At 55.5% G+C, this 22,307-nt stretch overlaps 1 protein-coding gene across 1 annotated transcript in view; it reads right to left on the minus strand.

Annotated features, from left to right (window-relative positions):
- LOC144728430 (pleckstrin homology domain-containing family G member 5-like) overlaps positions 1 to 22,307 on the minus strand; it is a 44,256-nt gene that overhangs the window by 15,952 nt on the left and 5,997 nt on the right. Inside the window, 6 exon segments of the mRNA XM_078607867.1 lie at positions 3,656 to 3,799; positions 8,417 to 8,507; positions 8,509 to 8,602; positions 14,606 to 14,896; positions 19,676 to 19,812; positions 20,602 to 20,693. Of these exon segments, the coding sequence (XP_078463993.1) occupies positions 3,656 to 3,799; positions 8,417 to 8,507; positions 8,509 to 8,602; positions 14,606 to 14,896; positions 19,676 to 19,812; positions 20,602 to 20,693 (849 nt within the window).

The following is a 22,307-nucleotide window of genomic DNA, read 5'->3' on the forward strand; positions in this document are numbered from 1 at the left end:
TTATTTTATTATTTCCCTTCTACGTGACTTTACCGAAAGAACCAAGAATATGAATCCCTGCAGTCACGAAAGCTTTAAATCAAGAATTTTTTTTTTATCTCACCACATAAATTCCACTCGGCTATTAGCTTCTTCTTTCAGAAGCGACCTGGCCACAAATGATCGCTCCGCTTATCACGAGGGTTATGTGGCTCACGGAAACTCGCTGTCCGGGACATGGCTGATATGGGGGACCTTTGCGTGTGTGGGGAGGGGATCCCGGGCTACCCAAGTTCGATTCCCGCTCGCACAGCCAACGTCGTTGATGAATATCTGAACCTGTCCTGGGCCTCTCCTAGGTTGACTCCACCTTTCATGAGCACCCGGTGCAGAGTGTAAACTCCAGCACTGGGGAGACAAAGGCAGCCGCGCGTGGTGGTGCTGGTCCCCCCCCCCTCCCCTAGTGTACAGCGCCGGCCTTCAGAGGTGCTACTCGCCAACAGCACTTGCCCCAACAGTCTGTTGAGGCTATATGGGGGATCTTTGTCTTGTGCGAGTGGACACTGGTGGCGGAGTGGTTAACACACGACCCGAACGACCCCGGGCGAGCAGAGTTCGATTCTTGGCCACAGCTAACATCAGTGGCGAGTGATGCCACGGCTAAGGGGCCGCCCATAAATGACGTCACGCGATTTTGGACGATTTTTGACCCTCCCCCCTGCCCTTCGTCACACGACGTCACAAAAAGTCAGACCTCCCCCCCTCAAATGACGTCACAAAGCTCTGCCCCCCCCCCCACAAAAAAATAAAACATGCTTCTAATCGCTTTAAATTATTGTCATTGTAGTGCGTATTTAATATGGCGCTGCACTCTGATGTCGTAGGAGAAAACATTTATTTAAAAGTCTATTTAATTAAGTAGAACGTGTTTTCTATATTTATTTAAAGTTGCACATTTTGATGTGAGGTCACATTTCTCAAAACCCCCCCCCCCCCTCGTCACACATCGTCACAAATGTCTGATCCCCCCCCCCCTCAGGTGCGTGACGTCATTTATGGACGGCCCCTAATCAATCTGTGTAAAAATAGCTTCATGGCTTTTCGGATTTATCCAGTGTAAGTAAAGATTCTGATTCATTCCTGGGCCTCGCTCCCAACCCTCAACTTTTCACCAACCCACACTGACCAGCGCGGTGAAGTATGGTCAACCAATCCACCCCCCCCCTCCCCTCCCGTCACGTCATGGAGATGTTTTCATCCAGCAGTGGATTGACAAATGGCTGTAATCTATTATTATTATTAAATGCGTTGCTATGATCATTCCTCACCTTCATGGAGCGCTGCCACGTTGCGATATGAAAGTGGAGTTTGAAGCTAAGATGTGAATTCTGTGAAGGCGTCTCTCCACCCCCCCCCCACCCACCTCTCTCGCCTTTGAAGTTTCGCTCGGCAAAAACACGGCGCGAATAACAACACGGCGGAGCATCGCGAGTTCACCGCCGTGCCCTCCCTGGAACAATGGAAACTCGCGCGATCTGCCAAAAACAATGAACGGGCAAAAGAGGAGGAGGTGGTGGTGGCGGCCGTGCGTACGCGTGTACCATGAACTTCTTTCACACCCTACACACGTAGCCAACGCTACGGAGGCGCTGGGAAAGGACTACAAACTAAGCACAACGACGAGATTGAATTGAGCTTGTCCATCTAGACCAGGGGTGGGGAACGTTCGGCCCGCGGGCCGTATAAGGCCCGCAAAATCATTTGGTGTGGCCCTGCCAAGGCAACCGCAGGCGGGACTCGAAATTCATTAAATCTAGGAGCAAACCTGGAAAAGCTGTTGCGAGTAGCAGCAACATCATCAATACCAGCTAACATCAACCTCCTCGCCAGAGAGAAGCAGTTCCCAGCAATCACATTAGGGGCGAGTTAATTAAATGTTTTGACCAAATATAACGGGCTAATTTTTAAGTTGATAATTTTGTACGGCCCGCGAATGATGTCATAAATATCCAAATGGCCCTTGGCAGAAAACAATGTTCCCCACCCCTGATCTAGATGATGATTTAAAAGTGCACGTCTGCCAGTGGCTTCCTAATGTCGGAAGAAAGAGCGCGTTCCAGACGGCCGCAGAAGCAGCGGCGCATCTGAATGCGCGATGCAGCGACCGACCGTCCTTGTTCGGTAGCCAGCGGCCAAAAGGCCCCGCTGCTCCGAGGGTGGCCACGGGGTCAGAGCGACGGCGCGCGGCACCGGCGGAGAGGGCCTGGGCTCGCATCCAGGTCTTAGCATCACGTGATTACACCGGGTTCTTGGTGTGGCGAGTGACTCGCACAGAGACCCATAGACACTCACATAGAGACCCATAGACACTCACATAGAGACCCATAGACACTCAGATAGAGTCCCATAGACACTCACACAGAGACCCATAGACACTCACACAGAGACCCATAGACACTTACATAGAGACCTATAGACACTCACACAGAGACCTATAGACACTCACACAGAGACCTATAGACACTCACACAGAGACCTATAGACACTCACACAGAGACCCATAGACACTCACACAGAGACCCATAGACACACACATAGAGACCCATAGACACTCACATAGAGACCCATAGACACAGAAACCCATAGACACTCACAGACTGAGTTGTGATTAAACGTGGTACTCGAGGTCTAAGCCACTTGATGGTCTCTTGGGGGGGCGGCAGGAAAGGACAAATCAACCTCGCACGTGACCTTTGACCCCTCGCGACGTCAGCGCCTCCAGTGGCGAGGGCGCAAACTCGGCCCCGGATCAAACGCACGGGCCAAACACTCCCCCCGGTCGACTCAGGGGAGCGGACGAGGACAACAACAACGACGACGACGGTGGTGAACATATACACAACACGATGGAGACGCGTACAATAATAAACGGCGGCCATTGCGCTACTGCTGGATGAAGACCCTCTCCATGCGATTGTCGGTTGTGGGGATTGATGATATGACCATACTTCACCACGCTGGTCATTGTGGGTTGGTGATGGGAACAAGAGCGGTTCAGGCACTCAATTAAGACTCAGCCGACCTAGGGGAGGCCCAGAACCGGTTCAGATATCACTCACCACCGATGGGTTCATAGCGGAGTGCGCTAACCACTGCGACACGGCTCCATCCCAAATACATATCCAGGCCAACCTCACCTCGTCTCGACAGTCATCGTCTCTCGCGGGTCAGAGGGTGGTAGTTTTGGAGATGGTCAGGGGGTTATGGACGGTGGTGGGGCTCGAGCCAGGGCGCCACGGTGGCTGCGAGATGTTAACTACCTCGCCTGGTTTACAGGAGGTCGTGGGTCCGATCCCGACCCTGACGCCAGCCGTATATTTGGAGTTTGCGTGTCTCTCTCTCTCCCCGTGGTCGTGCGGATTTTTCTCCGTGTCCTCTGGTCTTTCCCTCCACGTTTAGAATCAAACATCACGCATTTAGAGTATTTGGCTGCTACTATAAATTCCACGTGGTGATAATGCACTTCGTTGAGCTGTCATTTGTGATAGGCAGGCGCTTGTACAAAAAAGAACTACATCGCTCAGTGGGCCTTACCTGGTAAAATGATAAAAATTGTTTCGCTTAGTTCTCACGACCTTTGCCCCCCGACCTTGACCATGACCGTGGTGAGCCTGACCTTGGGGTCGTGGCAGATTTGTGTCCACGAGGCTTCGAGGTCGGGCAGCGGCTCGCTCCACTCGGCGGCGTCGCGAGGCCGGGGAAGGCCGTGGAGCTCGAAGGCCGAGAGGCGGCCCCGGAGGATCTCCAGCCGGTCCGAGTCCTGCGCACAAAGACAAAGGTCCCCCCTCCCCTCTTATAGCCTCCATCAGGCTGTTGGGGCAAGTGCTTTTGTCGAGCACATGTCGAAGCTGGCGTGGCACCGGAGGGAGGTGGGTGGCCAGTTACCACGCCCGACCACCTTTGTCTCCCCCGTGCTCATGTTTGCACACCGCACCAGGTACGATACGCAATTAAGGCCGAGTCGACCTAGGGGAGGCACAGGACCGGTTCAAATATTCTTCAACGATATTGGCCGTGAGCGGAAATCGAACTCGGGACATCGGGGTTGATAGCGCAGAGTGTTAACCACTGCAGGCATACACACAATTTACACATTGACACACATACATACACACACGTACACAGAGATATACAGATATAGGATCAACAAAGACAAAGATCCCCCATATAGCTTTAACAGACTGTTGGGACAAGTGTTGTTAGCGAGCACCACACCAGGTACTCATATGTTGCTCAAGATCTGCGTCTCGAATCGCGACGACCGTCGCTCACAAATCCCGGCGGCGGCGAGCGTTCGGTGGCGATGAGTGCCGCAGTAGAGGTCCAGGGTGGCTGCGTGCGTCGGCGGGTGGGCGTTGGAGCGGGTGGGCGGTGGAGCGGGTGGGAGATGGAGCGGGTGGATGATGGAGCGGGTGGATGATGGAGCGGGTGGATGATGGAGCGGGTGGGAGATGGAGCGGGTGGGAGATGGAGCGGGTGGATGATGGAGCGGGTGGATGATGGAGCGGGTGGGAGATGGAGCGGGTGGGAGATGGAGCGGGTGGGCGATGGAGCGGGTGGGAGATGGAGCGGGTGGATGATGGAGCGGGTGGGAGATGGAGCGGGTGGGCGTTGGAGCGGGTGGGCGGTGGAGCGGGTGGGAGATGGAGCGGGTGGATGATGGAGCGGGTGGGAGATGGAGCGGGTGGATGATGGAGCAGGTGGGCGTTGGAGCGGGTGGGCGATGGAGCGGGTGGGAGATGGAGCGGGTGGATGATGGAGCGGGTGGGCGATGGAGCGGGTGGACGATGAAGCGGGTGGGCGGTGGAGCGGGTGGGCGATGGAGCGGGTGGGCGGTGGAGCGGGTGGGCGATGGAGCGGGTGGATGATGGAGCAGGTGGGAGATGGAGCGGGTGGATGATGGAGCGGGTGGGCGATGGAGCGGGTGGACAAGCCGTGGAGCGGTAGTGCAGTGCTCGGCAAGGTGGCGCCACAAACCCGGTAACCCAAGTTCGATTGGCGCTCGCGGCCAACAACATGAGCGAATATTTGAGCCAGTGCCGGGCCTCCCCTAGGTCGACTCAGCCTTAATTTAATACCTCGTGTGGAACGTACACATCCTGGTGGCACACAGCCCGGTGGCACACAGCCTGCCGGCGATGTGGCAGTGGGCCACATTTATCTCCGTGTGGTAACCACATAAACATGCGAACGTTGGGCCAAAGTTGGCACGGGGTTAGAACCGTGGGCCCCACATTCCATGTTTACTGGGAAGACGTCGTAGCCTCCATTCGTCACTAACGCAGGCCGATACGCGGCTGACGCTGGGTCGACTTTTTATCGATGGCCCGACCCCGGCTCGGCATTCTGGGTGATTTAGGTCAGATCTTTCTTCGTGCATCCGAAACAAGGCGGCGGGATTGGTCTCATTAACTCAGGAAAGCCATGCGCACACACCGAGCCTGAAGACTCTTTTGGCAAGAGGGTATCTGCTATATTGAGATGATGTTTGGCCAACATGAATCATATTGTATGTTTTTTTGTTTAGCTTTTGGGAGAAAACCGGATAACCCGGAGGAAATCCATGCAGACCACGGGGGGGAGAACACACAAACTCTACAGTGCATGGTGTGCGAGCGAATGTTCCATTGCCTTGGTAAGGCCCGCAGGCTGCTGACGGCTCCTGACAAAACACAAATGGTGAAAACACAACCCCCATCATGATGCTGCTGCTGTCAAACCCCAATGGTTTCAAATGTGTGGCGGCCTTCACGCTTGAAGTCTTATCAGCGAAAGTGCCCCACTCCCCCTCCGGAAAATTAGTAAACAATACTGCCATAGCGGCTCGCTTAGTGGCCTGGCTTGCCGCCTTGTCATTGTATTTCTCAAGGCTCTGTGGGGGTTTTCCAGCCGTGACTGTGACCTCCTCAAGCGCAGGGTCACAGTCGCTTACAGTCTCTGCCGGGAGCGGGAGAGTGGAGGGGATGGAAGAGGGGGGGGGGCATAGACCCCCACAGTGTTCACGCGGAATAGAGCGAGGTATGAAGACTCATTAGAGACTTGTACCCCTCCATCATCATCATCATCCTAACATCACAATCACCGCGTCTCCATAACATTATCGTCATGATCACCATCATCAACATCATCGTTTCAACGTATGAGATTACAATCACGTAATCACCACATCATCATCATTAATCGGAAGGTCTCAATGTTATAGTATCCTCGTCGTCACGAGCACATCATCGTAAATAAATAATCATCGCACCAAGATCGTCACCAGCCACACCTTCAATCATTATCATCCCAATGATATCCTAACAGCAATCGCATCAATCATCGACAATCATCCACACATCATCACAGACCGTCGCTACTCATCTGCCTCTCCCACCATCACCGACATTTTCCCATCACAATGTTCCATTCACCCCCCCCGCCCCCGTTCCTCCCCACCAAGTCTTACCGCAAGGGTCACCCCCCCCCACGCAATACATTTACAGTGAGGCATTACCAACAAACCAACAAACAGAAGACACCACGGATACACGCTCGTCCTTCCCATGTGCACTTTTAAATCTCGACCGAAACTTATTCCGTTGCGTTTAGTTTCGCCGCCCTTCCCGCGCACCTCCGATTAGCACGGTGGGCTACGTACGGTGCGAAAGAAGTTCAAGGTACGCATCGTGGCGAGAGGTACTCGTATGAGACCCATAACCGGTTGAGATAATCGTCACTGTTTTTGGCCGTGAGCACGAATCGAACTCGGGTGGCTGGGTTCGTAGGGCAGCGTAGCGCTAACTGCTGCGCCACCGCTCCCCACTGAACCACAGACAAAGATCCCCCGTGTATCCTGAACAGACCGTTGGGGCAAGTGCCGTTAAGCGAGCACCTATGAAGGCCGGAACGGCACACGAGGGGGTGGGTGGCCAGCACCACGCCCGGCCGCCTTTGTCTCCCCAGTGGCGATGTTTACAGTCGACGTCGGGGAGGCCCAGGACCGGTTCAGGTAATCGTCACTTGGTATTGACCGTGAGCGGGAATCCATCTCCGGTCGCTGGGTTCGCAGCGCGCTAACCGTTGCGCCACCGCTCCCCACACAGACACACACGGCAACACAAACAAATACATACGTGCACAAATAAACACATGGAGATGCGCAAAAACAAACACAATACGCGTACACAGAAACACTTACTGGCACACAAATACACACACACGTGCACAGATTAATTCCTCGAGCAAACACAAACGTATGCGCGCACGTGAACGCACACACTTGAATGGACGCACACAAAGACAAAGATCCCCCGTATAGCCTGAACAGACTGCTGAGGGGCAAGTGCCATATTTGAGGCCACACTCGCGCACAGACACCCACACGCGACCCCCACGCAACAGCCGCCATGCGTGCCAACGTGGCCGAGACGTCCACGCGGGGCGCGCGTGCCAGGCTCGGTGCACTCCGAGGCCGTCACGCGCAAAGTGCGCAAAGTGTGGAAGACTCGGCCGCTGGCCGGGGGTCACGGGACAGGCCCAGGGGGTCACGGGACAGGCTCAGGGGGTCACGTGACAGGCCCAGGGGGTCACGTGACAGGCCCAGGTGTTCTGCGTTACGAGGGAGCTGGAAACCACCTGGTGTCATCTATGCGGTGTTTTAGCCGCCCCAGGGTGGAGAAGAGACGCTCACAATAACCAGCAGAGCACACACACACACACCGACACACACACACTGACAAACACACACACACACACTAACACACATACATACACAGCTCCCCCGTATAGCCTACACGGGCTGTTGGGGCAAGTGGCGTTAGCGAGCACCTATGAAGGCCAGCACGGCACATGAGGGGGTGGGTGGCCAGAACCACGCCCGGCCGCCTTTGTCTCCCCAGTGGCGATTTATACACAGTTGAGGCCGAGTCGACCTACTGTGCCAGCACACACACTCACTCTCACACTCACTCTCACACTCACTCACACCCACACACACTCACTCACACTCACACCCTCACACACACACCCACACACACACACCCACACACACTCACACACTCACTCTCACACTCACAAAGATCCCCCGTATAGCCTTAACAGACTGTAGGGGCAAGTGCTGTTAGCGAGCACCTATGAAGGCCGGAACGGTACACGAGGGGGTGGGTGGCCAGCACCACGCCCGACTGCCTTTGTCTCCCCAGTGGCGATGTTTACACACCACACCAGGTACTCATTTCAGGCTGAGTCGACCTAGGGGAGGCCCAGGACCGGTTCAGATAATCGTTACTGGTGTTGGCCGTGAGCGGGAATCGAACTCGAGTCGCCGGGTTCGTAGCGCAGCGTGCTAACCACTGCGCCACCACTCCCGACACACACACACACTCACACCGCCCACCTTCACCACGGCTCCTCCGGGCCCGAAGATGCCACCGATGCGAGCCCCCCCCTGCCGCACCTTGCTCCCGTCCACGGGGCTCCCCGCGGGGGTCGGGGCGGCCCCCTCGGGGGGCCCCCACTTCTCCAAGGGGACCATCACGTCCCCCAGGTACGACGCCATGTTCTTGCGCCTCCGGCAGGGGGTCTGCGGGGGTGGGGGGGGTAGAAGGAGGGGGATCAGTGGAAGCAATTAGGGGGGGCGAGACGAGGGATGGGGGTGGAGGGGTATGAAGGGGACGAGATGAGTAATTATAGGGGGGGGGGGCGGCAAGCGAGTTCTCATCTTTGGGGTGGGGGTTACGGGGGTGGTCGATGAATGGAGTAATTAGTCTAAGAGACAGCGACAGAGGGGGGGGGGGGGCTCATCCTCGTGTTGGCCACGTGCTGGGTAGGGGTCGTCTCTCCCTATCTCCCCCTAATAGCTCAGCTCGCGGGCTGGGCGGTGATGGGTGGGTGGGGGGTTAATTGCCGCTGATGGGTAATTGCCTCTGCTTGCTCGTGACTAATGACAATGAAATTGCCCCATTAAAAAGGGTGCCAGCAATTCTCAGCAGGTAAATTAAGCAACGTCAAACAGGGTCACAACTCCTTGCCAAGGGGCACCGCGACTCAGAGCCTCACTGCAGCAAGCGGGTGGCCCTGATACTGCTGCTGCTTCTGCTGCTGCTGATACTGCTGCGTTCCCACGCGAGTTGGAAAGCGTGCCGAGCCGTGCCGAGCCAGCCCACTTATGGTTTCTGGAATGGCGCGCGCAGAGAATAAGCCAGACAGAGGACGTGCTAACTTTATTGAACACACTCGTTTTCCCCAGGAAATCCTCACACCTAGTCTCAACACTCATTGTCAGGAGGGTCATTTTGTTGCAGTAGGGGGCGATGCTGCTGCCGCTGCTGCGGTGTGTGTAGCTCCAATTGAGTAAAATGTTGCAGGTAGTTTCTGCGGCATTGGGATGCTTTGGCCAATCCGAGTGACATTACAGTCATATGTTGGCTCTTTGCGGGGAGGGGGGGAGCTAGCGACGGAAGGAAATTGAAAAATGATGAAAACCACATAAAGCATACAAACGCATTTGGTTCTTAACTTAAAATTGACCAAAATACCAGCTCTGAGAAGTAAAAAAGAATATCGCTTTGACTGCCACGTGATGAACATTTCTCTGCAGCGGGCTCGTGTGGAATTTTCCTGTGCCCTCATTTGTGGATTAACAACAACAACAAATCCCTCAGTAAACATGCAACGTTGGGCTCACGTTCCCCCCCCTTCCCCCCACGTCGGCCCAACGTTCCGTGCCTACTGGCTCGGATGTAGTTCCCGGAGATCGCCTTCCACGAGGCACTGCCTAACACGGAGCGACGCACGGCTGACCGCGAGAATTCCGCGCGGGCTCGGCATTGTACACAGTTGTGAACACAGCCGACGATCACAACGGCCACGCGATAATCACTGATCACAAAACACGCCCGTCAACGCCCTCCGAATTGCCACTGGAAATACGACTCCTTCATCATCCTCGTGAGCCTGACACAGCTCGAGTCGTAAGACGATGTTCTTGTATCAGGTGGCAGAAGACGTCTTGTCAGATCGAGGCAGCTGTGGCTGGGGGGGGGAGGCTGTGACAAGGAGGTCAAGAGGAGGAGGAGCCTTGCTTTAGCAGGGCAGGTGAGCGATGGGGCCGGGGGTGGGGGGGAGCTAGGGACACCGGTTTGGATGAGATTGCAGTGTACAGAGAAGCGACATTGACACTGGGGGGGGGGGGGGAGCTGTCTGTCGCTAGGGTAACGGCGAATCGGGGCGACCGCCCTGGGCCCCAAGCTTTGCTACCACCCCCCCTCCCGTCCTCCGACATCACGGAGTCAGACGTAGTACTTTGCCCCCCCCCCTCCCCCACTACGGACTGCCCCCTGTGCGTTGTTGTGACTCCATGCAGAATGCATCGGGGAGCTGGGCCCCCCTTTAAATACGCGGCGGCTCGAATATTCGCATCGAGCACAGAGGTGTGCGCGGCTGGCTGTCTGACTCGGCTCGGAGACGGACGATGCGACACGTCGTGAGAGAGCGTCGAGCGCGCGTGTTGCAGGTGCGAGCAGGCGGACGCAGGGGGAGCCCTGGGTAGGACACGTGTGTGCGCGTGTGTGTGTGTGCAGGGTGGGCTCGTGAGCTCCACGAGTCGGGCGACCGAGGGGAAGAGTAGGCCAAAGGACAGACGGTGTGATGGAGCGAGTGAGAGGGCATTTCTCTACTGCGCGCGGCAAGCTACGGGATCTGGCAAGGTGGTGGCATCACGGCCGATTTGGCCATAAACTTCAACTATCACTCACCACCCATCACCAAATATCCACATTATGCCACCCATCACCCACCAACGATCCACTCGTCACTCATTAATTACCTATAACCGATCATGCATATTCCCGTTATTCATTAATCCCCCACGACTCATCACCCATCACCCATTGCTCACCGCACCTCACTGATCAACCACCACCCATCTCCCCACACTAATCGCTCATCACCCACTACTCACCAATCAACCACTACTCACCAATCACCCACTACTCACCAATCACCCGCTACTCACCAATCTCCCATCACTCATCACCCACCACTCTCCAACCAACACCCTTCATTCATCTCCCATCACTCATCATCCACCACCCATCCACTCTTCACCCATCGCTCACCTCCCTTCACCCGCCACCCATTACCGATCACGCGTATCCCATCACCGGTGACCCGCCATCCCATCATCACCCTGACCGTGACATCTTTGAGCGATCGATGGCCCGACTCGGCTCGCATGACTCCCGTATCGCGTCCCCTCGCCTCGGGGAGAGACACGAGCCGAGACACGGGGAGAGACACGGGGGCGACGCGGAGACAGGGAGACAAAGACACGGATACACACACAGACGCAGACACACGGAGACATAGGAGTGACACTGGGACACCAAGACAGAGAGACACACACACAAAGACAGACACAGGAGCGCCATTGAGACACAAGGAGACAGACTGTGTATGTGTCTGAGACACACACACACAGAGACACATTAGACACACTTATACATAGACGTGCGCGCACACACACACACGCCATACAGGCACGCGCTTAACGCGTGCACGAACAACACACATACAATTAAATCACGAACACACACACAGGTAACACGCACAATAAACATACACAAAGCCACACGCACAGACCCAGACAGTTACACACACACAAAGGTACACACACACGCAAAACACAGACACAGGTACACACAATCACAGGTACACACACACACACATAACACACACACAGGTACACACACACGCATAACACACACACGCAGGTACACACACGCATAAGACACACACACAGGTACACACACACACACACGCATAACACAGACACAGGTACACACAATCACACACACACACAAGCGGACAATCACACAGGTGGACAATCACACACACACAGGTGGACAATCGCACACACACAGGTGGACAATCGCACAGGTGGACAATCACACAGGTGGACAATCACACACACACACAGGTAGAAAAAAATCGTCGCTCACTGAGACCTCCGGGAAGAACTCCGCTTCTCCCTCCATGTCTGCGCGTCCCGTCGCCTCCCACTTTCACCTCCCCTCCCCACTCCTCCTAACCCTCCACCTCGTCCACCACCACCACCACCTCGTCCGAGTGGCTACCGCTCAGCGCCCCGCGCGTGGTTTGCCGAGCGAGGGGCACGAGGCGAAGAGAGACGGAGCGAGAAGCGAGCTGACGACGACGACGACGCTGATGCAGCAGCAGCAGCAGCGAGACTCCGGGATGGGAGCGAGACAGGGCGGCAGCGAGGTGGGAGGCGGGGGGAGGCGGGGGGGGGGGAGCGAGGTGGATGGGTGGGTGGGAGGGAGAGAGGAGAAGGGGGAGCCAGGGACGAAGCTGAAGGAGACGGAGCGGGGAGGAGCGAGGGAGCGAGGCCGCACATGAAAGCGCCGCGGTAGAGGTCACTACCTCCCCGCATCGCCTCTGAAGCCCCCACTTCAAATGGGCCCCCCCCTCCGGTGCGCCCGCGTCAGCGAGGGGGTCTCGTGTCCATCCTCCCCCCTCCCCCCTCCCCCATCCCCCACGTCCCGTGGCTCCCCATCCCGATCCTAGACTGGAGCGGGATATGGACGGGGTCCCGAGTGTGTCTCGGGGTCATGTCCAGGACGGTGGAGGATAAGGGCGGTGGGGAGCGGTGCAGGGTGCTGCTGCTGCTGAGTGCAGGGTGCAGGGTGTGGGGAGCAGGGGGCAGGGTGCAGGGGGCAGGGTGCGGGGAGCAGGGGGCAGGGGGCAGGGTGCGGGGTGCAGGGTGCAGAGTGCAGAGTGCAGGGTGCTGAGTGCTGAGTGCAGGGTGCCGAGTGCAGGGTGCTGAGTGCAGAGTTCCTGGTGCAGGGTGCTGAGTGCAGGGTGCTGAGTGCAGGGTGCTGAGTGCAGGGTGCTGAGTGCTGAGTGCAGAGTGCTGAGTGCAGGGTGGTGAGTGCAGGGTGCTGAGTGCAGGGTGCTGAGTGCAGAGCTCCTGGTGCAGGGTGCTGAGTGCAGGGCGCTGAGTGCAGGGCGCTGAGTGCAGGGTGCAGGGTGCTGAGTGCAGGGTGCTGAGTGCAGGGTGCTGAGTGCAGGGTGCAGGGTGCTGAGTGCAGGGTGCTGAGTGCAGGGCGCTGAGTGCAGGCTGCTGAGTGCAGGGTGCTGAGTGCAGGGTGCAGGGTGCTGAGTGCAGGGTGCTGAGTGCAGGGCGCTGAGTGCAGGGTGCTGAGTGCAGGGTGCTGATTGCAGGGTGCTGAGTGCAGGGTGCAGGGTGCTGAGTGCAGGGCGCTGAGTGCAGGCTGCTGAGTGCAGGCTGCTGTACACGCGCTCTCTCGGCACCATCAGCTCCCTCTCAGGCCTCTTCGTGTTTATTCCACATCCATCACCTCCCACTGTGCCCCCCACCCCCCACCAGCGCACTAATTCCAGTCTAAAAATAGCTCCAACCCCCCCCGCGACCCCGCCAATAAAATGAGTGACAACCACCCAGTGTAGAGAAATAAAATAAATAAAAACACAATATGAATAAAACACACAACAAACACGCGCACACATCTCCTGTGGCTGCCTGTGCCCCCCACATTCGTATTCATCCCTCTGCAGACCCCTTCAAGGGCAAGGGGGACATGGGGAGTTTCGGGGTTCTAGGCTCCCCTCGGGGGGGGGGGGGATCAAGGTGGGGTCAAGGTAGTGGTACAGTTAAACCACGAGATTCGCTCGGTTCATACATTACCAGTGCGCTGGCTCGTCGGCTCATTTACCAGCTTATTCCATTCGCTGGTTGTGTTCACACACGCATCGAATTCGTTATCTCATGCAAAACGTTCGGCCATTCATTCGCCCACTCATTCCATCACACATTCGTTCAATTACTTATTCACACTCATTCTCTCACATTCTCGTGCACTCGTTCCTCCAGTCATTCACACACCTGCGGACGTACTCGCGCGGTCGTTCACCAACGGATTCGCTCATTCATTCACCCATTCATTCGCAACTACACTCACTCGTCAATTCATTTGCCCGATCATCATCACCACCATCATTACCATGAGCCCAGGGTAGAACACGCAACACATACCATCCATTGATCTCATCATCACCACCATCATCATCACCATCATCCTCATCATGTCTGCTATTTAAATGACTCAAGTTGACAACACCTGCTAATCATCACCCCATACACTCAGAATAACGCTCACTGCTACACAGGGACAGCTGCCAAACATTAGACGGTACCCGTCTAATGTTTGCGATGAGATGTGATGCAATGCACAGGCTTTTGAGCTGTGTAGGCTGTTACGCAAGCTGCCATATCCATGCAAAAGATCGTTACGGATCAGATTGCTGCACAACTAATTCTATGGCTCTCGGCATCGTGAAAAATCGATGGGGAATCATAATATTTGCTGCGAATAACCACGTGTTTAAATAAAGATTATGATTGCATCATCATCATCTACCTCCATCGCTTCTCACCCGTGCTATCATCCCACGCGTTCCCCCTAATAAGAGAGTAGGAGGCTCGTTTGCAATGGGGGGGGGGGGTCCCGCACTCACCTACCCCCCCCTCTCGACCACCACTTACCGACGGCTCGAGTCCCGGTGCCGCTGGTTCCGCGGGCACCGCTGGGACCCCCCCCCTCGCCGGTTTGGGGGGGCTCCCTCGAGGGGCTCCTCCCCGCCACGGGGGTCGTCTGTTCCGAGCGGGGTCTCCTCCCGGAGCGTGCTGATCCGGGCCGGTCCCCCAGGTGCCGCGGGGGTCCGTTGAGCGCGGTGCTGCTCACGCTGCGAAGGCGCAGGGAGCTGAGCAGGAAGGAGGGACACGCCACGCTCATGCGCCGGGACTTGCTGCTGCTGCTGCCCTCGGGAACCTTGGCTGCTCCCATCGGGGGCCGTCGTCGACATCACACGGAGATAGAACAATGGGGTCGTGAATATCGGAGAAATGGAACAATGGGATTGGACTCAGAGATATAGAACAATGGGATCCTCAATATCATGGAGATATAACAATAGGAGTGTGAATATCAGTGAGAGAGAACAATAGGATTGGCATCGTCGCCGAGATGGAATAATGGGATTGGACTCAGAGACATAACAATGGGATCCTCAATATCATGGAGATATAACAATAGGAGTGTGAATATCAGTGAGAGAGGACAATAGGATTGGCATCGTCGCCGAGATGGAACAATGGAATCGTCAATATCAAGAAGAACGAACAATTGTGATTGGCATCATCATAGAGGTGAAACAATGGGGATAGAACAATAGGATGTATGTATGGATGGATGTTGAACTTATTTCGCATCAACGTCAAAGACATACAACCGTGAGAACATCATGGTGACAGTGAAAACCTTCAATCGCCATCATCTCCTCCCATCGCTTCTGACCTGTCCCATCTGTGCCGGACCCACGGAGCCATTTCACTCGTTCCAATTCGATGCGTTCAAATTAATTTGGCAGCATTTGCTCTCAGTTTGTTGTCCTTCCACCGCACCACCGATTAACAACACGGTTGGCTACGTACGGCGTGAAAGAAATGCAACATACAGACTGTTGGAGCAAGTGCCGTCGGCGAGCGGCACTTATGAAGGCCGGCACCACGGCCGGCTGCATTTGTCTCCCCAGTGGCGATGTTTACACACCGCACCAGGTACTCATTTGAGGCCGAGTCGACCTAGGGGAGGCCCAGGACCAGTTCAGATAATCGTCACTGGCGTTGGCCGTGAGCGGGAATCGAACCCGGGTCGCCGGGTTCGTAGCGCAACGCGCTAACCGCTACACTACCGCTCCCCACTATACACACAGACACACACACACAGACACCCACACACCCCTACTCACAGACACCCACACACAGACAGCCACCCACACAGACACACACACAGCCACCCACACAGCCACCCACACCGACACACACATACACCTACACACAGAGACACACACAGACACCCAGAGACACACAGACACCCACACAGCCACCCACACAGACACACACACAGACACCCACACAGACACACACACAGACACCCACACAGACACCCACACAGCCACCCACACCGACACACACACACAGACACCCACACACACCTACTCACAGACACCCACACACAGACAGCCACCCACACAGCCACCCACACAGCCACCCACACCGACACACACATACACCTACACACAGACACCCAGAGACACACAGACACCCACACAGCCACCCACACAGACACACACACAGACACACACACAGACACCCACACAGACACACACACAGACAACCACACAGCCACCCACACCGACACACACACACAGACACATACACAGCCACCCACATCGACACACACACAGACATCCACACAGCCACCCACACCGACACACACACAGACACATACACAGCCACCCACACCGACACACACACACAGACACATACACAGCCACCCACACCGACACACACACACAGGCACAAACACAGACACACAGCCACCCACACCGACACACACACACCCACACCGACACACACACCGACACACACACACACACCCACACCGACACACACACAGACACACACACACACACCCACACCGACACACACACAGACACACACACACGTGCAGGGAGCGTGGTGGCGTCCCCCCTCGGGGGAGGATCTCAAAGCAAACGCATCTGTGGGAGTGCGCGCAGCCCGCCAGCTCGGCTTAGGTAACGGCCCCGAGCTGAAAGGCAGCGGCAGTAACTGGCGCTGTTAGCGAGCACCTATTGGGGCCGGAACGCCGCACGAAGGGGGCAGGGGGGTGGTGGGGGGGGGGCAGCACCACGCCCAGACACCTTTGTCTCCCCAGTCCTTGATCTTTACACGCCGCACCAGTGCCGGATTAAGCTAGTGCGGGGCCTGTAGCATATGATGTTATTAAGGGGCCATAAAAAAACACGTTAATATTAAAACACACGCATTTTTAACTTGCATAGTAAAGTAATTGTATTTTTTTCCATTTGCTATACGGCCAGATAATACGACAAATCGCTAACCTTAAACACGCAGTCGTTCGTAAAAGTTGAAGGCGGTATAGTACTATAGTGATAGAGCAAGTGCACAATCACTGAACCGGAATTGATAGCTTGAAAACATTTAGTGCGGGGGCCCTTGAAAGTGCGGGGCCCGTAGCACGTGTAGCTACTTGTGTTACGAGGATCATTCAGCAGTGGGAGGCGTTTGGGGGGCGGGGGGGGGGGATGGGGGGGGGGGCGGGGGGGATGGGGGGGCACGGGGGGGGGTGTAGGGGATGCAACGCCCCCGCCCAAACTGGGACACCTTTATCAATTTATTTTCAGCCGTTTACAATTAAGATTTTTGTTTAAAATATGAATTAATAATACGCACCTGCGATTTCCAATGTGCGGGAGAAAGCGAACCGCATCCCCCCCTGCCCCCACCACCCGCACCCAAATATAGAAGTCACAAACTCCGCCCGTGTGTTAAGGCCGAGTCAACCTAGGGCGAGGTGTAGGGGACGGGTTCAGATGCTCGCCACCTTTATTGGCCGCGGGCGGGAGGCGAACTCGGCTCGCCGGTTCGCTTCGCTGAGGCCGCTGCGCTCCTTGGGAACAACCCAAAACACGTGGACACGGATGCCGTGAAACGGCGCAGCCCTGCAATGTCTCGCTCGCCCCCCTGCCAGAGGAAGTTCCTCCACTTTAGTGGGGAGCTCGAGAGAGAACCTCTACGCGTGCATTTACTAACTACGACTACGCAGTATTTTTTTTGTTCTACCAAGTAAGCTCCACTGAGCTACATGGATTTTTTTTCAGAAGCGACGTGGATATCACAAATGATAGCTCAGCGATGGTGGAAATGTATAGTAGCAGCCAAATACTCTAAACTCGTGTTCTTGTGGAGGGAAAACCCAGAGGACCTGGGGGAAAATCACGCGACCATGGGGGAAGAGAGACACGCAAACTCCAAATATACAGCAGCAGGCATCAGGGTCGGGATCGAACCCACGACCTCCTGCATACCCGGCGAGGAAGTTAACATCTCACCATGGAGAGACACGCAAATTCCAAATATACAGCAGCAGGCGTCAGGGTCGGGATCGAACCCACGACCTCCTGCATACCCGGCGAGGTAGTTAACATCTCACCATGGAGAGACACGCAAACTCCAAATATACAGCAGCAGGCGTCAGGGTCGGGATCGAACCCACGACCTCCTGCACACCAGGCGAGGTAGTCAACATCTCCACGGAGAGAGAGACACGCAAACTCCAAATATACAGCAGCAGGCGTCAGGGTCGGGATCGAACCCACGACCTCCTGCACACCAGGCGAGGTAGTGAACATCTCCTAGCTACCGTGGCGCCCTATTCATTACTTGGACTACCCTTCCACGTTGGCCTGGCGTTTTGAAAAAGGTGGTAGTACCCACACTTTACCGCACCACACACAACCTGGGTGGACAGAGGCGACCTCTTTGATCGCAAGTCGAGTTTGTTGGCCGTGAGCGGGAATCGAACTCGGGTCGCCGGGTTCTTAGCGCAGCCTAGCGCTAACCGCTGCACCACCGCTCCCCACAGTTTCTCTCTATCCACTGAGGCAGAGCCTCACCACGACATGGCGATGCTCCCCCTACAGGGACCACCAGGCAGTGGATCGCGATGTGGATTTAGCGGCGTCGAGATGGGAGGCGGCATCGCTCGACGCGAATTATTGAGTAGTTAAAAAGAGGCAGTCAGTTTTATGGGTCTTTGTGTGAGTCTATGGGTCTATGTGTGAGTGTCTATTAGTCTCTGTTCGAGTCTATGGGTCTTTGTGTGAGTCTATGGGTCTTTGTGTGAGTCTATGGGTCTATGTGTGAGTGTCTATTAGTCTCTGTTCGAGTCTATGGGTCTGTGAGAGTTTATGGGTCTCTGTGTGAGTCTATGGGTCTTGGTGAGAGTCAATGGGTCTTTGTGTGAGTCTATGGGTTTTGTGAGAGTCTATGGGTCTCTGTGTGAGTCTATGGGTCTTTGTGTGAGTCTATGGGTTTTTGTGAGAGTCTATGGGTCTCTGTGTGAGTCTATGGGTCTTTGTGTGAGTCTATGGGTTTTTGTGAGAGTCTATGGGTCTCTGTGTGAGTCTATGGGTCTCTGTGTGAGTCTACGGTTCTATGTGAATCCATGGGTCTATATATGGGCATCTATGTAAGTATGTGGGTCTCTGTATAATCGATAAGTCGCTATGTGTCTATGGGGGCCTCTGATGCATTTTTTCAATAATTGTACGTTGTTTTCTTTAAACCAATTAACGACGAGTTGTGCTGAATCACCTGGAGAAACCCCACGCCTTGCGCGAGGGGGCAACGCTCTATCCCCCACACAGATGGAAACTCATGGCGACTCGTGTCACGTGCTTGTACCGCCTTCTCCTGGCGTGCCCCGGGGTATGACGGGCACCTCCTCGACAAGCCACGGCAAAGAAGGGAGATTCACAACAACATCTGCGCAGCCATCCACACAACAACCCATCGATGCTGCCTCCACTCACGGCGCTGGATCGCAGGACACGTGTGTATAATGGTGAGGAATTCCGAGTGAGATGACGTGGTGATGCTGGTGAGAATGTGCAGTGGTGAGGAGGTATGGTTGGTGCAGGTGAGCCTGTTGAGGAGGTCCTCACTGACCCTTGACCGTGAGGTGCAGTCCTCCGAAAGGGAACGTCTCAAAGTCGAGGCAGAGTGGCGTGCTCGAGTGGTCCAGGAAGACATCGACGCGGCCCAGACTCAGGCCCCTCCGCAAGAAGATGGGACTCAGCGTCTCCCTGCGACACACAAAGACAAAGATCCCCCCCCCCGTGAACCTACACAGGCTGTTGGGGCAAGTTTTGTTAGAGAGCACTCGATATCAAGGCCAGCACGGCAAACGAGCGGGTGGGTGGCCAGCAAAACACCCGTCCGCCTTTGTCTCCCCAGTGCTAATGTTTTACACACACCGCACCAGGAATTCATTTTAACCAGGCCCAGGACTGGTTAAAATAATCGCCATCGTTAACGGGTCGCCGGGTTCTTGGCACAGAGTGAAGTGCGTCAACCACGACACCACCGCTCCACTTACAAGGACACACGGACACACACACAGGAGATGCTCCACGTGGTGGTCCTCGCCTAGTCAGGACAACAACAACAACCGCCATTCGCCACAAAGCGGCGGTGACGTCACCACGGCGCTTGTGCCAGGCTATGTGCACTCTAAGGCCACGTGAAGTGTCGAACGCCTGCTGGCACGAGGTCACAGGACACACCCAGGTGCCATGGGTTGACTGAGATGACTGGCCGATGCACCACCTGTGCCCCCTACTGTGGAAAATTGCTGTGTTTAATCTGCCTGGCGCTCCGCTCGTTGTTGTGAGCGTCGCTCCTCCGCCCTCCGTTGTTGCTGGAGGGCGACTGCCTCCAACTGCCCAGTAGCGTCCTTCACGCGCCTCCTCCACAGAGGTCGATCTTGACACCGCTGGTACCGGTCGTCGGCAAGTCCACTCAGCTCCACATCCTCTCGCACCGCATCCACGTAGTCATGACGTCACTGCTGCCACCTGCAATCCGGGTCTCACCTGAGCGACTTCTCCTTGACAGCTGGGACCACTTCCGTTCCCTGGTCTTTGGGCAAATCAAACTTGAGCGTGAACCACTCCCTGCCAGGGTCCTGGGACAGGGTGGGGGTGGGGACGAGGGGATACGGCACATCACGGGAGGATGGGTCGGAACGAGGATCGATAGTTCAATGTTCACGTACAATTTAATTGAGGGATTGCTATGTACCGTTGTCTCGATGTGGTCTGGGACTGTTGTTGTTGTTGTTGCTGTTTTGTTGCTGTTTCGTTGTTGTTTTGCTGCCCTGTCCAAGCTTGCATTGGGTGTCGACAAATCGGCAGGAATGTATGTTCTCATGCAATTTGTCCTTCACACTTGATTCATGTTAACATCTACTTTGTAATATTTATTTGCAGCGACTTGCTTACCTTCTCTCTGATTTGCACTCCTATCGATGTTCTTAGTCGTGTCTCTCGCTGACCCACCCCCGCAGTGGACATTTTGTGAAGAAGAGCTTCATAGCTCATCGGATTCCTTCTTCGGTCTAAACAAAGATTCTGATCCTGAAATGCGCATGCAATTGCACGTGGGAGTTTATTACAACAACAAACAAGACGAAGAGGTGTGGGCCGTACCATCACCACGCTCGCATGCCCCCTGCCTCGAATATAAAGCACCTGCCTGGGTATTTTATGCCATCAAACAATCCACTCTCCCCCCACCCACCCTCTATTCTCCACGAGTAAATAGGGAAATTGTGGATAGCATGGAGATATTATCGTACCTGGGCAGTTTGTTCATGACCAGCTCCGGTTTCGGTCGTCATCTTTTCATTGGCAGCGTAACGCTGCTGTGTGGAAGCAACCTGGCCTGTCGCTCCGCACGGAGCTCAGGGTCTGTTCGGCCCCAGCTATGCCTCTCTTATTCTCTGTGGTTAAGTAACGTGGGCCCTGTTAAAAGGCACATCTGCGCAGACCTGCCTGCGAGCCACCCTGGGTTTAGCCCGACTGAAATGTGTGAGAAGCTCACAAATCCTTAATAGCTCTGGATATCAGAATCAGATTATTTTTTTTCGTGGATGAATCCGATGAGCTAAGAATCTATTTTCCACATATGTCGAGTAGGGCAGGGTCAGCGAGTTACGTCAACATCAGTAAGCTCCTCCGGCAGGCGAGGGATCGTGTAACCCACACAGCCAGTCACCGCGTGAACCAAGCAGTGTCTGTTTGGCTGGATAGAGGGAGCGTGGTTGTTTGACACAGCCCACCCACTGGCAGAGGTCGCAACCGGGTACCCGATACCCGTACCCTACCCGATACCCAGCTACCCGTACCCGGCCGGGTACGGGTACGGGTACCCGTTTGCGACCCTGGTACGGCCGGGTACGGGTAGACCGTGAGTCACTGGTGAGTAACTGTTTGTCACTCATTTCCCAACGTCTTGTCTCTTCTCACAATTCAAGTTGCTAGAATCAACCCACCTGCGCTTGCAACATGGCTTCATCCCAGAGGTCGCAATCAGGTACCCGATACCCGTACCCTACCCGTACCCGGCCGAGTACGGGTAGGGTACGGGTACGGCCGGGTACGGGTACCCGTTTGCGACCCTGGTGCGGCCGGGTACAGGTACGGGTAAGGAATCAAAACCCGTTTGCGACCTCTGGCCACTGGTGTGCTGTGTCGGCCTTCGTCGGTGCTTGCTAGCACAAGTCTGCCTGGTTACACGG

The sequence above is a fragment of the Lampetra planeri genome, chromosome 28 (assembly GCF_965212315.1).
Source record: "Lampetra planeri chromosome 28, kcLamPlan1.2.h2, whole genome shotgun sequence".
NCBI classification, from domain to species: domain Eukaryota; kingdom Metazoa; phylum Chordata; class Hyperoartia; order Petromyzontiformes; family Petromyzontidae; genus Lampetra; species Lampetra planeri.